The sequence below is a fragment of the Pararge aegeria genome, chromosome 4 (assembly GCF_905163445.1).
Source record: "Pararge aegeria chromosome 4, ilParAegt1.1, whole genome shotgun sequence".
Classification (NCBI taxonomy): Eukaryota; Metazoa; Arthropoda; class Insecta; order Lepidoptera; family Nymphalidae; genus Pararge; species Pararge aegeria.
In genome coordinates, this window is record NC_053183.1 from 3,598,621 (window position 1) to 3,612,553 (window position 13,933).

At 36.3% G+C, this 13,933-nt stretch overlaps 1 protein-coding gene and 2 non-coding genes across 3 annotated transcripts; all 3 read left to right on the forward strand.

The window, feature by feature from the left end:
• Positions 1-1,179: 1,179 nt before the first annotated feature.
• LOC120623242 (60S ribosomal protein L7a) lies at positions 1,180-6,921 on the forward strand. Its single transcript, XM_039889161.1, has 7 exons — positions 1,180-1,336; positions 1,763-1,877; positions 3,257-3,406; positions 3,991-4,079; positions 4,939-5,070; positions 5,674-5,796; positions 6,711-6,921. The coding sequence occupies exons 1-7, from the start codon at positions 1,322-1,324 to the stop codon at positions 6,891-6,893; spliced, it is 807 nt and encodes a 268-aa protein (XP_039745095.1). The 5' UTR covers positions 1,180-1,321; the 3' UTR covers positions 6,894-6,921.
• Positions 1,921-1,994, forward strand: LOC120623563. The gene has a single exon (XR_005658719.1). It is a non-coding gene; the product is annotated as a small nucleolar RNA SNORD36 (small nucleolar RNA).
• On the forward strand, positions 5,531-5,603 carry LOC120623562. Its single transcript, XR_005658718.1, has one exon. It is a non-coding gene; the product is annotated as a small nucleolar RNA SNORD36 (small nucleolar RNA).
• Positions 6,922-13,933: the final 7,012 nt, after the last annotated feature.

The following is a 13,933-nucleotide window of genomic DNA, read 5'->3' on the forward strand; positions in this document are numbered from 1 at the left end:
CGGAATGTTGCTAGCTCATAACCTTTTTCCCATTTTCCTATTTTATGGTGAACGTTTAGAATATTATTAGAGGTAAAATAATTACTGTCAACAGCTAAATGGTATAAAGTGAGAAACCGCCTGTTCCGGAAACCGCGTTTTCGGGAAACCCTACTAAAATGAGGTGGTTTTTGAAATTTCAATATTAGTCGAGTACACGGTTTATATGTGTATTTTCCATACAGTATAACATTTAAATTTATTAACGGTGTGGAGCTACGCGAAGTCTGGCCGACATGGACTCTCGATTATCATTCTTCTGGACTTCTGTTCTGAAATATATTTTTTCCAGTACAATGAAGATACAAACGAGGGAATCGGACCACTTTTCAGTTTGTGTTTTAAATTAATAATAGTGCATAAATATAACCATAAAAAAATATTTTTTATTGTTTACAGCTGTGAAATATACAGAAAAACAGTCTTTCAAAATATTTTTTTGAAATTGCCGCGTAAGCGGTCTCATCAAACCGCGTGACGTCATGTGTATGTAAATAAAGTGATCGAGTGAAAAGATTGCTTTTCAAAATCTTCTAAATATTGGAAATTGATCATAAATCATATCGGTGGTGTTTAGCACCGCATTATACTAATACTTCTGTTATTACTACAAATCAAATATTAATTATTATTGATCCACTAGAAAAAATGGTTGAACTTGGCAAGGCGAAATAGCGAAGGAATGTTTGCAATTTCTACGATTTACTTTTGTTAGGCTCATTTAGGTTTAATACTTCTTTCTATTGCTTTTAAATTCTTTTCCAGTTTTATTAAGATAAAAGGAAAGTTATCGTGATAAGAACGCTATTGGAATTGTTTGATGTGTGCTTACACACAGATGAAATCACGCGTAAGTAAACGGTTTCTTTGGGAATGATCCACAGATTCTAAAACGATTATCATTTAGTTTTAAAATTATAAATAAATATTGTTACACAACAATATACACTGGACCATCGTTTAATGTTACAAACATGCTCTGTATAATTATTTTAGTTTTTTTTTTAAATAAGTGTCCGGTTGATAACGTTATAGAAGGGTATCGTTCCAATCACTATTAAATATTCGTTCTTTCTTCGATAGTGTGCATAGGCCTTAATATTTTTTAACTGTGAAGACTTTTGTCTATGTCTTTTGACAGCTTCACAAGTTGACAGTGACGTCTGTACACTTCCCCAACTCTATCTTTTTGTTTCGGCCATTTTCGCCGAAAGGTTGGTGTTCTTTTTCGGTCACGTATCCTTTCGTGGCCGTGAGATCACTGTAATAAAGTTGTATCAAGATGGTGCAGAAGAAGGTAAAAACCATGTGCGTTAATTGTATTACTTTATTTTTGTTCAGTAAATATTAAAAACTGTGATACTCGAATATATAAGTGCGCGACCATTAGGTGTTGTTTTCACCAAACAAACACAACACATCAGTTATCACAATAAAGTTAAACGTTGTTTTGCTATTTATGTGCAATTCCTGGTTAATTAAATAATGGCACGCTTTATTATTTAGTGTAAATGCTTAATTATATGTGAAGTATGGGGGGCACATAACCTAATAAACAGGTAGCGTGATGGATCCCTTTGATTACAATACCGTGGAATTTATTAGAGGTTAAATTTGCCTTTTAATACTTCATAATACTCTCTAAATGCGCCAACAGTATCTTACGTTTACTTATTTGAAGAGAAACTCATCTTGGCAATAAAGAATAACTTTCTGTTTTCAGCCCAAGAAGAAGGTAGGCAAGAAGGTAGCGGCCGCTCCATTGGTCGTCAAGAAAGTTGAACCCAAAAAGGTTGTAAACCCACTCTTCGAAAAGAGGCCCAAGAACTTTGCTATTGGTAAGTAAATATTGATTTTTCCTTGTACATACCAAACTAACAACCAAAGTGATGTTAAATCTTTTCCCTGATTTGCCATGTGGGTGAAAAATATCGAGCTTTTTAACACTGATTGGTTCATACTTATCTCTAAACAACCAGTAATAGATACTAAAAGTGTAGTTGCGGTTTCAATGATTATATATTCAAATAAAAGCCAGGATGGATGGATTCACATGGTGGTGCCAATCCTGTTTACTAAATTTGCAGGTCTCTAAAGTAGCTTTAGAAATCTGTGAATTTCCTTTCCTTACTACACTGATAGCGTTGTCAAAAGGACAGCACCACTAGACCTGTTAATTTAGAGCAGTAATTTGTGTGTAAGCGGCGTGGTGATGGCATGCCAGAATACAATCAAATTCAAATTTTCTTTATTCATGTAGGCCAATCGCAGGCACTTATGATGCATTCATACATACATGTGTACATAATTGTAAGGGGATGGTAATAACTTCGTTCACCAACTTAAACCTAAAGCTAGGAGGGTTCCAAACGCGCCCTGGTCTAAGAGCCAACAACAAACTTAGCGGGTAAAATTGTTTTTTTGTTATCACAGTAAATTTATTTAGCTATGAAGCTAGAGGAATTCATACCCAAGCTTTTTTATCGTTTAAGTAATCCTTAATATTATAATAGGATTTTTCGCTTACGTAATAAAATTAATAATACTGTGATCACCAACCCGTCTGCACAGCATGGTGATTTATGGCCTTCAGCTGCAACTGCCACTGCAACTTTATAAATTTGTATACAACTACACCAATGTTAAAATTGCTTGCAATGTTTAAAGGAAACTTCTTTTTCATCTCTTATAAGATTTGGAAGATGTAGTTGTATGTTTGTTTTTATAAAAAAAAACAACTGACTGGCTTAAGTGCTATGGGCTGAACGGTGACTTCTTTTATTACAATAAAACAAAGTTTCTATGAGATGATTCCTAGTTTCTGATTCTTAAGTCATTATCTTTTTAATATAATAATTTAATGAATACATGAATTTTGGTGAAGTTCCCTACTTACTGTGGCAGTCCTATTGAAAATTACTTAAGCTTTTAATGAAGATCTAAATTTAAGAAAGGTGTTCTTAGGCATAAACTTAATTTTTATTGATTTGTATGGATTATAAAAAATTTTATTTTTTTTTTTCTCAAAAAAGTGGCAGTAAGTGGTTATCACTTCCTCGTCAATGAGACACAGCAGACCAGATGGGGGCTTCAGAATTATAAACCTTATATGACTTAGCCAAGAATTTAAACTGTATCACTAACTTTTAAATTGCTGATTACATTGCCAAAGGTTGTCCAAAGTAATAGTAAAGTAAACAATATTTTTTGTCTGCAGGCCAAGATATCCAGCCGACACGTGACCTGTCCAGGTTTGTGCGATGGCCCAAGTACATCCGCATCCAGCGCCAGAAGGCAGTGTTGCAGCGCCGTCTCAAAGTGCCGCCACCAATCAACCAGTTCACCCAGACACTGGATAAGACAACAGGTTTGATCTATTATTTACTTTACAGCTCCATAATTTAATCTAGGGACTACCGGTGGCCAAGGGTAAAGGGTTGGTTAACTCTTTTTTTTATTCATGTGCTGTCTAGTCTTAAAATGATAATGGGCTAACCTGTTAGGGGTATACCCAGATTGCATAATCGCTTTGCGGCACCTTTTTTCGTTGGAGTGATAACAAAATAGGGCCCAAGCCCACTGGACCAAACCAGACAAAATTCTGATATTTTTAATTACCAAATTGCCTCTGCTAGGCAGCAAACCTGAGACCTCCCACTTATATCACAGTCATAACTTTGTCTGGAACTTTGTCTGGTTGTTAATTTCCTAACTTTCATAGTTGGTTTTGCTGACAGAACCAACAAAGCACAGGTTAGATAAAGTTTTAACATACTAGGTCCTGAATAGAAACAGAATCAATCATTTTTTATGATGAACAACCAAATGCAACGATGATTTCTATGATTATCACAAAAACTATACGAGCTTTTTAACTCTGAATTAAAAATAATGTTATAAATTTATTTTGTAAGTTAACTGTTAATTTATAGAAAAAACACTATATTTCAGCTAAGGGTCTATTTAAGATCCTGGAGAAGTACAGACCCGAGACTGAAGCAGTCCGGAAAGAACGCCTCAGAAAGGCTGCTGAAGCTAAGGTAATGGAACAAGACAAACTTATCAATCTGTTATTGTAGGAATTACAGCAAGTTTATTGAATTTTTCTACTTTAATTACTATTTCCACTATTTAATTTGGTTATTTATAATGTAGTGTGTGTGTATATTTATTAACTGAAAAGAGAAATTATTCAATATTTTTGAAAACATTGATTATAAATTGTTCACTTTATTGTTAGTCTATTTGTATTGTACTAATTATAATAGTGTCTGGGTCAGTGGCGTGCATTGAGGGTATGCCGATAATATAAAATGAAGAAAATCTCCAGTCAGAGTTATAAAAAACTCAAGGATTAGCATTGTAAGGGTTATAAAAAGCCTACCCTTAAGTATTTATAACTCGTACTAGAGATTTTCTTCATTTTATATCATCTGCATACCCTGTGCATACCCTCTATGCACGCCACTCACGCCACCGGTCTGGGTTTAAGTACTATATCTTACACTATGAGGAGGACTTCTTATTCTTTACCTTTATTGCCACATGAGGGGTGTGCACAACATGTCAACTCCGACATTAACTCTGCCTGTGCACAACAGAATATTAAAATAGGCTGATGATGATGAGTAGTTAGATTAGCCTAGCCTAGCCTATTTTTGCCATAACAATGTCTAGCAGGATTATTGCTATTAGGAATAATCTCTACTAAAATATTTAAAAATTATCATGTACATTTAAACAAGTTGCTGAAATTCAAAAGTTTACCATGATGCATAAAATCTATTCAGAATGCCATGAAGACCATTTCCACCAAGATCTCTGATAACAAACTCATAACAGCACACAATCACATAATGTTGAACAAATTTTTGATTGTTTTGTTTTATTCCTTCACAGGTCGCCAAGAAAGACGAGCCCCCAGCGAAGAGGCCCAACACAGTTCGTGCGGGAACCAACACAGTGACAAAACTGGTCGAGAAGAAGAAGGCACAGCTTGTTGTCATTGCACACGATGTTGATCCAATTGAGGTGTGTGCCTTATTTTTCATAAGTAGGTTAATTTTGATTTGTGCTAGTTCTAATTAGCAGGTTCATTATTTTTTTTTTAATGCATATAAAAATACAGAACCCAAAGTGACTCAGGACATCATGGTCCAAGTGCATGATGAAGCACTTGGACATGCCTTTTTACATTTATAATAGTGACTGTAAGGTCACAGACAAAAGTCATACTGTTACTATGCTAGCAGCTTGTATACAAAAGAGGATCTTTTGTATACAAGCTGCTAGCAGGGTCGAAGTGCACCCGCCGAAACGGACCTCACCACAAGATAGAGGCTAGCTGATTAATCCAGCAATGTCAATTAGTCAGCCAAGGCCTGTAACCAACCTTCTTTTTTTGTTGGATAAGTGGCAGGGCTTTTAGAGTGATGTTTCCATCACAACATACGTTAAGTTTCCTCTTTGCTTTAAGCAAATTGTTTTACAACCAAAATGATGTTAATAATTTCCCTTAATTACCATGTGGATGAAAAATATCGAGCTTTTTAACACTGATTGGCATGTACTGCACAACTTATCTAATCGCAGCAATTTACCACTAAATTCATGTGTAAAACTATTTATTTCCAGTTGGTACTCTTCCTGCCTGCCCTATGCCGTAAGATGGGTGTCCCATACTGTATTGTGAAGGGCAAATCTCGTCTCGGAGCACTGGTACACAGGAAGACTTGCACGTGCTTAGCACTTACAAATGTTAGTACATTTTTTTGTTTTTTTTAACTTTCGGTTCTGTAATGGGTGTACGTATTTTAAATTTAAAGACTTTGGCAAGATCCTGTTTTTGATCTGAGTCAAAAGCCACAAATTATCTATACATATTATAGTCAAAAGGGATATTATGAAAGCCACAGACTGGCTGGTCCAATTTTATTTATACATATTTTTAACTTATTTAGTCTTTTCAAATGTTGATTATGATTTGTTATCTAATAAAGTTGATGATCTATAATTTATTTACAAATGAAGAGTATGATGGTCATATAATGATGATTTATTTGCTATCCAAATGCCATGAGGAAAACCCTTTCTACCACCAAAAAAGAATAAACTGAATATGCCATTATATATCTTATATGCCCAAAATTAAAAATCGTTCTAATCCAAAGTCTTAAAATGGCAGATAGAGTTTGGTATCCTATCCTGCCCTTGATAAGATTTCTTCCACAAGTTGACTGCAATCTTACCTGCTAAGTGACGATGCGGTCTAACATTGTAACCTGTTAGGGGTATAGTAAACCCATCATACCCCTAATCTACATTGTACCGTAACGCTATATCGCGTAACTGAAGGTTTTGGTCGGTAGGGGGTGGTAACTTACCACAGCCGAAGCATCCCATCAGACCAGACACGAGAAAATTCAGTGTACAAAATGTACATAATTTCCTGAAATGCCTGCCGGGGACGAAATGCATGACCTCCCACTTTAAAATAAAGGTCTCACCGCTGCGCCAGGGCGGTCGTCAAACCAAGAGTTTGGATTAGAATGATTCTTAGCTTTTGGCATTAAACTGCAAGAACTGTGATCCTTATATCAGTTGTGTACATACCTATCGATTAAATGAAAAAAGTTAAATAATGCTAATTTGGTAACATCTTACCCTCTCAGGTGGAGTCTGGTGACAGAGCCTCGTTCTCGAAGGTGGTGGAAGCCATCAGGACGAACTTCAACGAGCGGTACGAGGAGCTCCGCAGACACTGGGGCGGTGGCGTGCTCGGCAACAAGTCCAACGCCAGGATCGCTAAGCTGGAGAAGGCCAAGGCGAGAGAACTGGCGCAGAAGCAGGGCTAAGCCAATAAAACTTTACTTATAAACAATTTTTAATAGTTTTATTTTTATACACATCTTAAATAGTCCCAGGGGCCTTACCTACATACTATAGTGTTTTAGAATTATAATTCTTATTTTTCGAACATCAAGTTTTGTGAAATAAATTGTAATTTTAAGAATCAATGGTAGTGTAAGTCAAGTGGAAACGTAATTAACTTTCATTTTTGATTGCCATTCACGATTGCCTAATTTACGAGGCCGAGACAATTGCATTATTGATCCCGCACGATGTAAAAATGTTAACTCTTGATTTTCCAGATAGTAACATGAAACAAAATTTTTCCAATAAGATTACGTTAGAAACATTAAATCGATAATTATTCCAACAATTTTTGTGGCCATGTGGACTTCGGTTGTCCAAGGTTCATTCCCCGATAAAAACAACTTGGGGTCACTATTTATATTTTTTTTCCGAATTTTCCTTCGGTGAGGCTTTGTCCGTAGCTAGTTTACCACCGTAACGTTCTGATAATATGCCGCCGTATTACAACTGAATAGAGTTATGGGTTTTATAATGAGTTAGCCTGCTAGCATCTGACATCACTGCGAGAGAGAGTTGTCTACCCATTGTCTCTATTTCTATATAATAAAACACTGGTAATGGATGGAGATAAAATCTAGCCCAACAGCAGGGCTAGTACAGGCAGGCAGGAGACAAAGTGATATAATGAACGTGTCCACCTGCTAACGCACGGGAACATGGAATAGAAGAAGTTAACCCCTGTTATGGAGGGTAGAGGTAAGGAGAGTCATCTTATATGGGAGAAAAGTTGAAAAAGTGTCCAGTGTATGCGCTAAATAACAGTTCAAAAAACCTCCACAATGGCGCCGGTGGATGCACAGGGTATGGTATGAATGTAGCAATCGTAGATGAATTGAAGTATGCAGAGTTAAAAAATTTAATGTCATTATCGACTAAAGTAGTTTATTGAGAATTTCAACAACTTACGTTGTACAAAATATTGTGGTAAATATATTACTTCCTTGTATCTCCATACTTCCTTGTTTATTTTTCAAGCCTACTCTAACAATATTTATATTTGGCGCTTCTTTTAAGAGTTACCCTGATGCAAATGTGGCGCCATCCTAATTTAATACATTTTGACGACACTTTTTCATATACAAAGATGACTCCTTACCTCTACCCTCCATAACCCCTGTTTAAAATTAATCATATATTATTTGTTGCTAAAAGTTCACAAACTTATGTGCCATGGAAAATTTATTAAACTTTGGCTATGAAAATAAATAAGGCCAAGTAGTTAAATAAACGTAAATAACATAGGTGGAAGGGTGGCCATCTAGTGAGCATATTGGAACCAACGTTTCGGAATTAAACCGTCTAAGCACAACTCTTACGAACTAAAGTAACCTCGCTGACGTCTAATAGATGTCACTGGATATTTTTGAGTACTTTCATGTAAATTAAACAATTGTTATTCCTAATCATCGGGAGTGCCTGGTGTAAGATTTTCTACTTCTTCGATCATATGAAAGTTACTACGATTTGTATGGTTACAAAACAGCGCCATCTGGTGACAATAGTGTTTTACATTAAAAGTGTGGAACATTATTGTCACGAGATAGCGCTCTTTTGATTCCATTGTGTAATATACTCAAATTCAAATTCCAAAATGTTTTATTTATGTACACCTTATTACAGGCACTTATGAGGCGTTCATACATTTAAATGTTACACACTAATGTTATTTATTGTGATAACTGAATACGTTAACTTAAAACTAAAGCTAGGAGGGTTCCAAACGCGCCCTAGTCTAAGAAGAGCCCACAACAAACTTAGCCAGGTTTTTTTTTGTTATCACCATATCAGTCTAGTTAAGCTAGGAAGTTAGAGCAATTGTTACTTATTTGACGTTTACTTATTTGATCCCATGTAAGTTATTCACAATTGGTATGATGCCGAAAGAGCGCAATCTAATTACAATAAGGGGAAACAGTATTTTCACATACCATAGACCGGCAGCCTTGCCTTCTTTTTGCAAGGTCGCCGTAGACTCAAGTCTACTGAAAAGAAAATTGATGTTAAAGAAAATACACCAATAGTTTTTAGTAGTAGAAAAAAAAAAAAAATGATCAGTCTAGTAATTTTGTACGAAAGCTAGGGGGGCTTTCGCGAGTCCAAAATCTACTGGAACAGTTCTTTTAGCTAATTAGAGGAATATCCCTACTAATATTATAAATGTCAAAGTAAGTTTGTTGTTTGTTACGCTTTCACGCAAAAACTACTTAACCCTCATGAATCTTTGTACACTTATTATTGGAAGTGTTATAAGTAATATAGGATACTTTTTATCCCGACATTGAGCTCGGTTCCTTTGGGAGAGGGGATGAAATTGTTTGACGTTTTTACACCGTAACTCCGACAAATTATAACCGATTTAAATAATTATTTTTGTAGTATAGAGGTTATAATATGTGTTTAATTTTGCCCAAACTTTGTGTAGATCTAATGAATGTGGTTGGAGATAAAGGATAGAACTCCTCAGCGGACAAAAGCAAACCTCTCATTTAAGGCTTGAAAATTTTAAATTTTTTAGAACTACAACTAGATTGAATGCCACATCAAAAAAACAAAATTAACGAAGTCGCGGACAACAGCTAGTATATATATATTTTATTGGGCTTAGACACGGGTCGGCCGAATTGGCACCGAACCATGATATTTAACGTTACACGAATGCTTGTATGTAAGTGGTTGTAATATGAAAAGACTGCATTACCTGCTTCGTAGGGCTTCTTTTTAACCACAGAGTTAAGAACATACAGAAACCGTGTACGCGTCTAATACTGTCGCATCAATAACTACTCCTCTTTAGTAGTATATCTCTAATAAATAAATAAAGAAATAAATATACTACGACAATACACATCGCCGTTTAGCCCCAAAGTAGGCGTAGCTTGTGTAATGTGTTATGGGTACTAAGATGACTGATGAATGTTTTTATGAACAATATACATAAATACATAGAATATACATATAAAAACCCAGACATTGGAAAACATACATGCTCATCACACAAAAAATATTCGTCACACGGCCGTCAATAATAGTCGTCTGGAATAGTCACTTCATTTCATTTAGGAGAAGAGTAATTATTTTACCTCTAAGATTCTAAACATTTACCATCAAAAGTTTGTGAGCTAGCAATATTTCGCGAGTTTCAAGTAAAACGTGCATGGGGCGTTTTCACTGTTTTTGGACACTTGCACATATGACGGAATGATGGATATGTATGTTCTTAACTCTGTGGTTTAAACATTCATCATTAGTTTCGCTTGACTTCCGGATTAGCGTGCTTGAGTAGCTAATTTGAGTCCCGCTGTGGAATATAAATTTCTGTTCTGGGACTCGCTACCATAAGACGGCCGATTGACGCAGTGGTCAGCGATCCTGCTAAGTCCAAGGCCGTGGGCTCGATTCCTACAGCTGGAAAAATGTTTGTGTGATGAACACAAATGCGACTAAATAATTTGCGTACTTAACGACTTCATTATTTACTTTAGATTTGAAGCTACGGATCTTTTGTAGTAATATAATATTGGCGTAGGTGTTAAGCCTCATATACCTGTCATTACGCCGGCAACCACGCCCCTAAGACCGGCAGGGTGTTTACGTATCTCGCGACAGGCTTGCGACAGGCGTAAATCTCGCGATCACTGCTGTCAAACGTCACTTTTGTTTCTTCTTCTTTTTTATTTTTATGGCTTTTAGGTGTGCCAAATCGGCACGTTGTACTTCGCCAATGTCACGTATACTTGGAAGGTCCACAAAGGTGATTGTCAAAATGTAAACATTATATAACTATAGCACTATACTTTTTATAAATCTTAGTATTCCAAAATAAGGCGTTCGTAATGGAGTGTGGTCTTTGGTCAGTGTTATAATTCAAAGATTTTTTTTATTATAATTCATAATGGGAACAATACAAATTCTACATAGTGACTAAAAACAAGCATAAGAAAACTTTGGACATTTAATGACCGGGAAATATTAGGAGGAAGGACATCGTAAAGCTTATGAAGGAGTTTCAGGCAGGATCACAAAATATGAGCGACCGATCACTTTTGTTTATTCATTGTGCAGAAAAGTGATGTTTGACAGCAGTGATCGCAAGATTTACGCCTGTCGCACACCTGTCTCAAGATACAAAATCACCCTGCAGAACACTGCAATGCTGCTTGCAGGCATAAGTACGGCAGTAGTCGCCACTTCCCTGGAAGAGTTGTCACAAAACTACTACATAGTGAAACTAACGTTACATTAGCTTACTTAAAAGTGTTTACAAGTGCAGGTTTTGTCCCGGATCTGCGATTTGATCGAACCGGTAAAGAAACTTGATAGAAGCGCCTCTCTCCAAATCACAAATATATCATTACTAGCGACACGCACCGGCTTTGCACGGGTGCAATGATGATACTAAATGTACTAAAGAATGCTTTTACCTATTTACAACGTTAATTCGCAGCTTTTATAGGCACGCGCCGGTAGTCCGACCGGTAACGCCGGTAACGCCGGCCGGTAACGCCGCGGAAGCCGCAACCGCAAATTTTAAATCTGTAATACCTTCGAAAATATTCATTTAAATGACATGCTGTGCAGAGGCATATTGATCTATATGAAATGCACAATGTATTCAGGTTACTGTATTGCTTAAAATCGCTTCGTAAATAAACCATTATTTCTCGTAAAAAGTTATGTATTGGATAGAAAAAGGCGTTACTTTTGCGGAAATCCATGATATATTATGAAAATTAAGCTTAATTTTGCTATACTCCGCGAAAAGCAGGAGAATCTGTGTGGTGTGATTTATAAATTCTTCAATCCTTATACTCCACACCAAACAGATCTTCGGCAATGCTTCTACGCACGTTTCGCTCCGAAACCGGAGCATCCTCAGGTGATGTTGACTTTACATTAAATCATTGTAAAGTCAAATCACACAAGAAAAAGGAATGTTTAAAAAATCCTTATTGTGGGTTATTCCTAAGAGATAGACATATACCGTCGAGGACTTTTTTGTAGACTTTTTTAAGGTCTACAATAAGTATTATTCTATTCTGGTCTATCTCGTAGAGTTCAGTCAGCGTTTGCAATTACATAAGACCTCTAAAATTATCAGTGTTTTTCTACTATATTATGCATGTGTTATACATATAAACAATCCTGTGGAGTCACTCTGTCTATTAAAAAAGACCGCATCAAAATCCGTTGCGTAGTTATAAAGATCTAAGCATATGTAGGGACAGACGGAAAGCGGGAAGCGACAATAGGAACCCTTTAATAACGTTCTCTTTATTGTCTATTACCTATTTTTCATTTGTTTGAGCCAGTTTTTATTTCTAATCATACTTTATTACGATTTTAGCGCCAAAGAAACTATATGTAAGGCCCTGGGTAGGGTACCCTGTATTGCCTTCTCCCCCCAATAGATCTGGGGCTGCCCTGGTCTAAAAAAAACACCACAACTCCAACAAACATAACTCTGGGTGATAAACGTTGCAATCGACCGATTTGCCATTTCGCAACTAGGTCACGCCATCCCTTATTTCTCTTTTCCCGCGAGAATTAATATTCTGGGACATTTGCTGCATTAACAGATAAGCCATTTTTTATGTTTACGTGGGACACAGTCCACTGTTGGTATTAATTGGACGGTCCACACACGAAACGTTTTTTCAGGCCCATCTAAGGCTTGCTTTGTGCTGACCTATTTGTGCTAAATCTCGGGCAGAGATTCAAGACTCAACCTCCGTAGAGTTAAAGCAACAATTCATGCTTTCACATTCTGATAAATAACAAAGTCAACGACGAAACAAATGAACGTAAATTATTTCGTCGACTATGGAGTAGACGACTGTACGGTGTACCTGGACTATGTAGTAGAGGACTAAAATTAAAATAGATAGACTCAAAATATAGTTGCCGTTTTAGAGGGCTCACGTATCCACCGAAAAAAAATAAGAATTGAATTAAATAATTTATTTTTTTACCAGAATTCAAGAGACATTTTTTATTATTAATCAAAGACAAGGTATTTAAATATTGAACTCAATTATTTAAAAAAGATAAGCTCTGATTTAGATAAATAATGATTATTTCTAATGTAAGTAACCTAAAATAAAAGATTATAGTATAAAAGTTGTACAGAAAACTTTGTATAAGTAGTTTTTATTCATCTAAAAGAAGACTTTTTGTGGCAGAGCTCATCCGGGGACTACCCTGGACAAGCAGTGCTCTGTTTAATTACGTGTTGTAATTACACCGGCACCCGCGCCCTTCAGACCGAAACAGCATTGCAACAATGCTGCTTAGCGGCAGAAATGGTGGTAGTACTTCCCCGGACGAGCTCTGTTACAAAAAGCTCTACTACTACTACTAAAATGTCTTTCCTCTTACCATCACGTTGTCACGTTATTCTTTAATCTTAAAGGTAAAATAAAGAATACCGGCAAAATTTTAAAGATCAAGTATATTGAAACTAATAGTATGAAAAACAAGGCGTAGGTCTAGGCCAGTCTAAGCTCGACTGTATTTCGGTACCGCACTCTCCTTTTGTGGTAGGCCAGCATCAAGTTCCAGGCAGTCAGAGGTTTCAGTGCTGTGCCAGCCGCAAATGTGGACTATCAGCTTCATCCGTGTATTACAACCACAAATGCAAAATATATATGCAAAATGTAAATTGTTGATGTTGGAAAAGAGCAACTGCTGAGTTTCTTGCCGGCTTCTTCTCGGTAGAATCTGCCTTCCGAACCGGTGGTAGAATCACTACAAACAGACAGACTTGACGTTTCAAAAGTGCTTATATTAGGCCTACTTGAAATAAATGAATTTTGAATTTTAAAATGGACTCCTTCAACGGTAACTATTTCGTCGCGTAAAAAAGCAATGAAATATTTACTCAATTGACATAAAACATGGGCAATTTATGTAGGACATGACAGCATACAATTTAGTCAGGGTTTGTAGGAATTCTAACCCT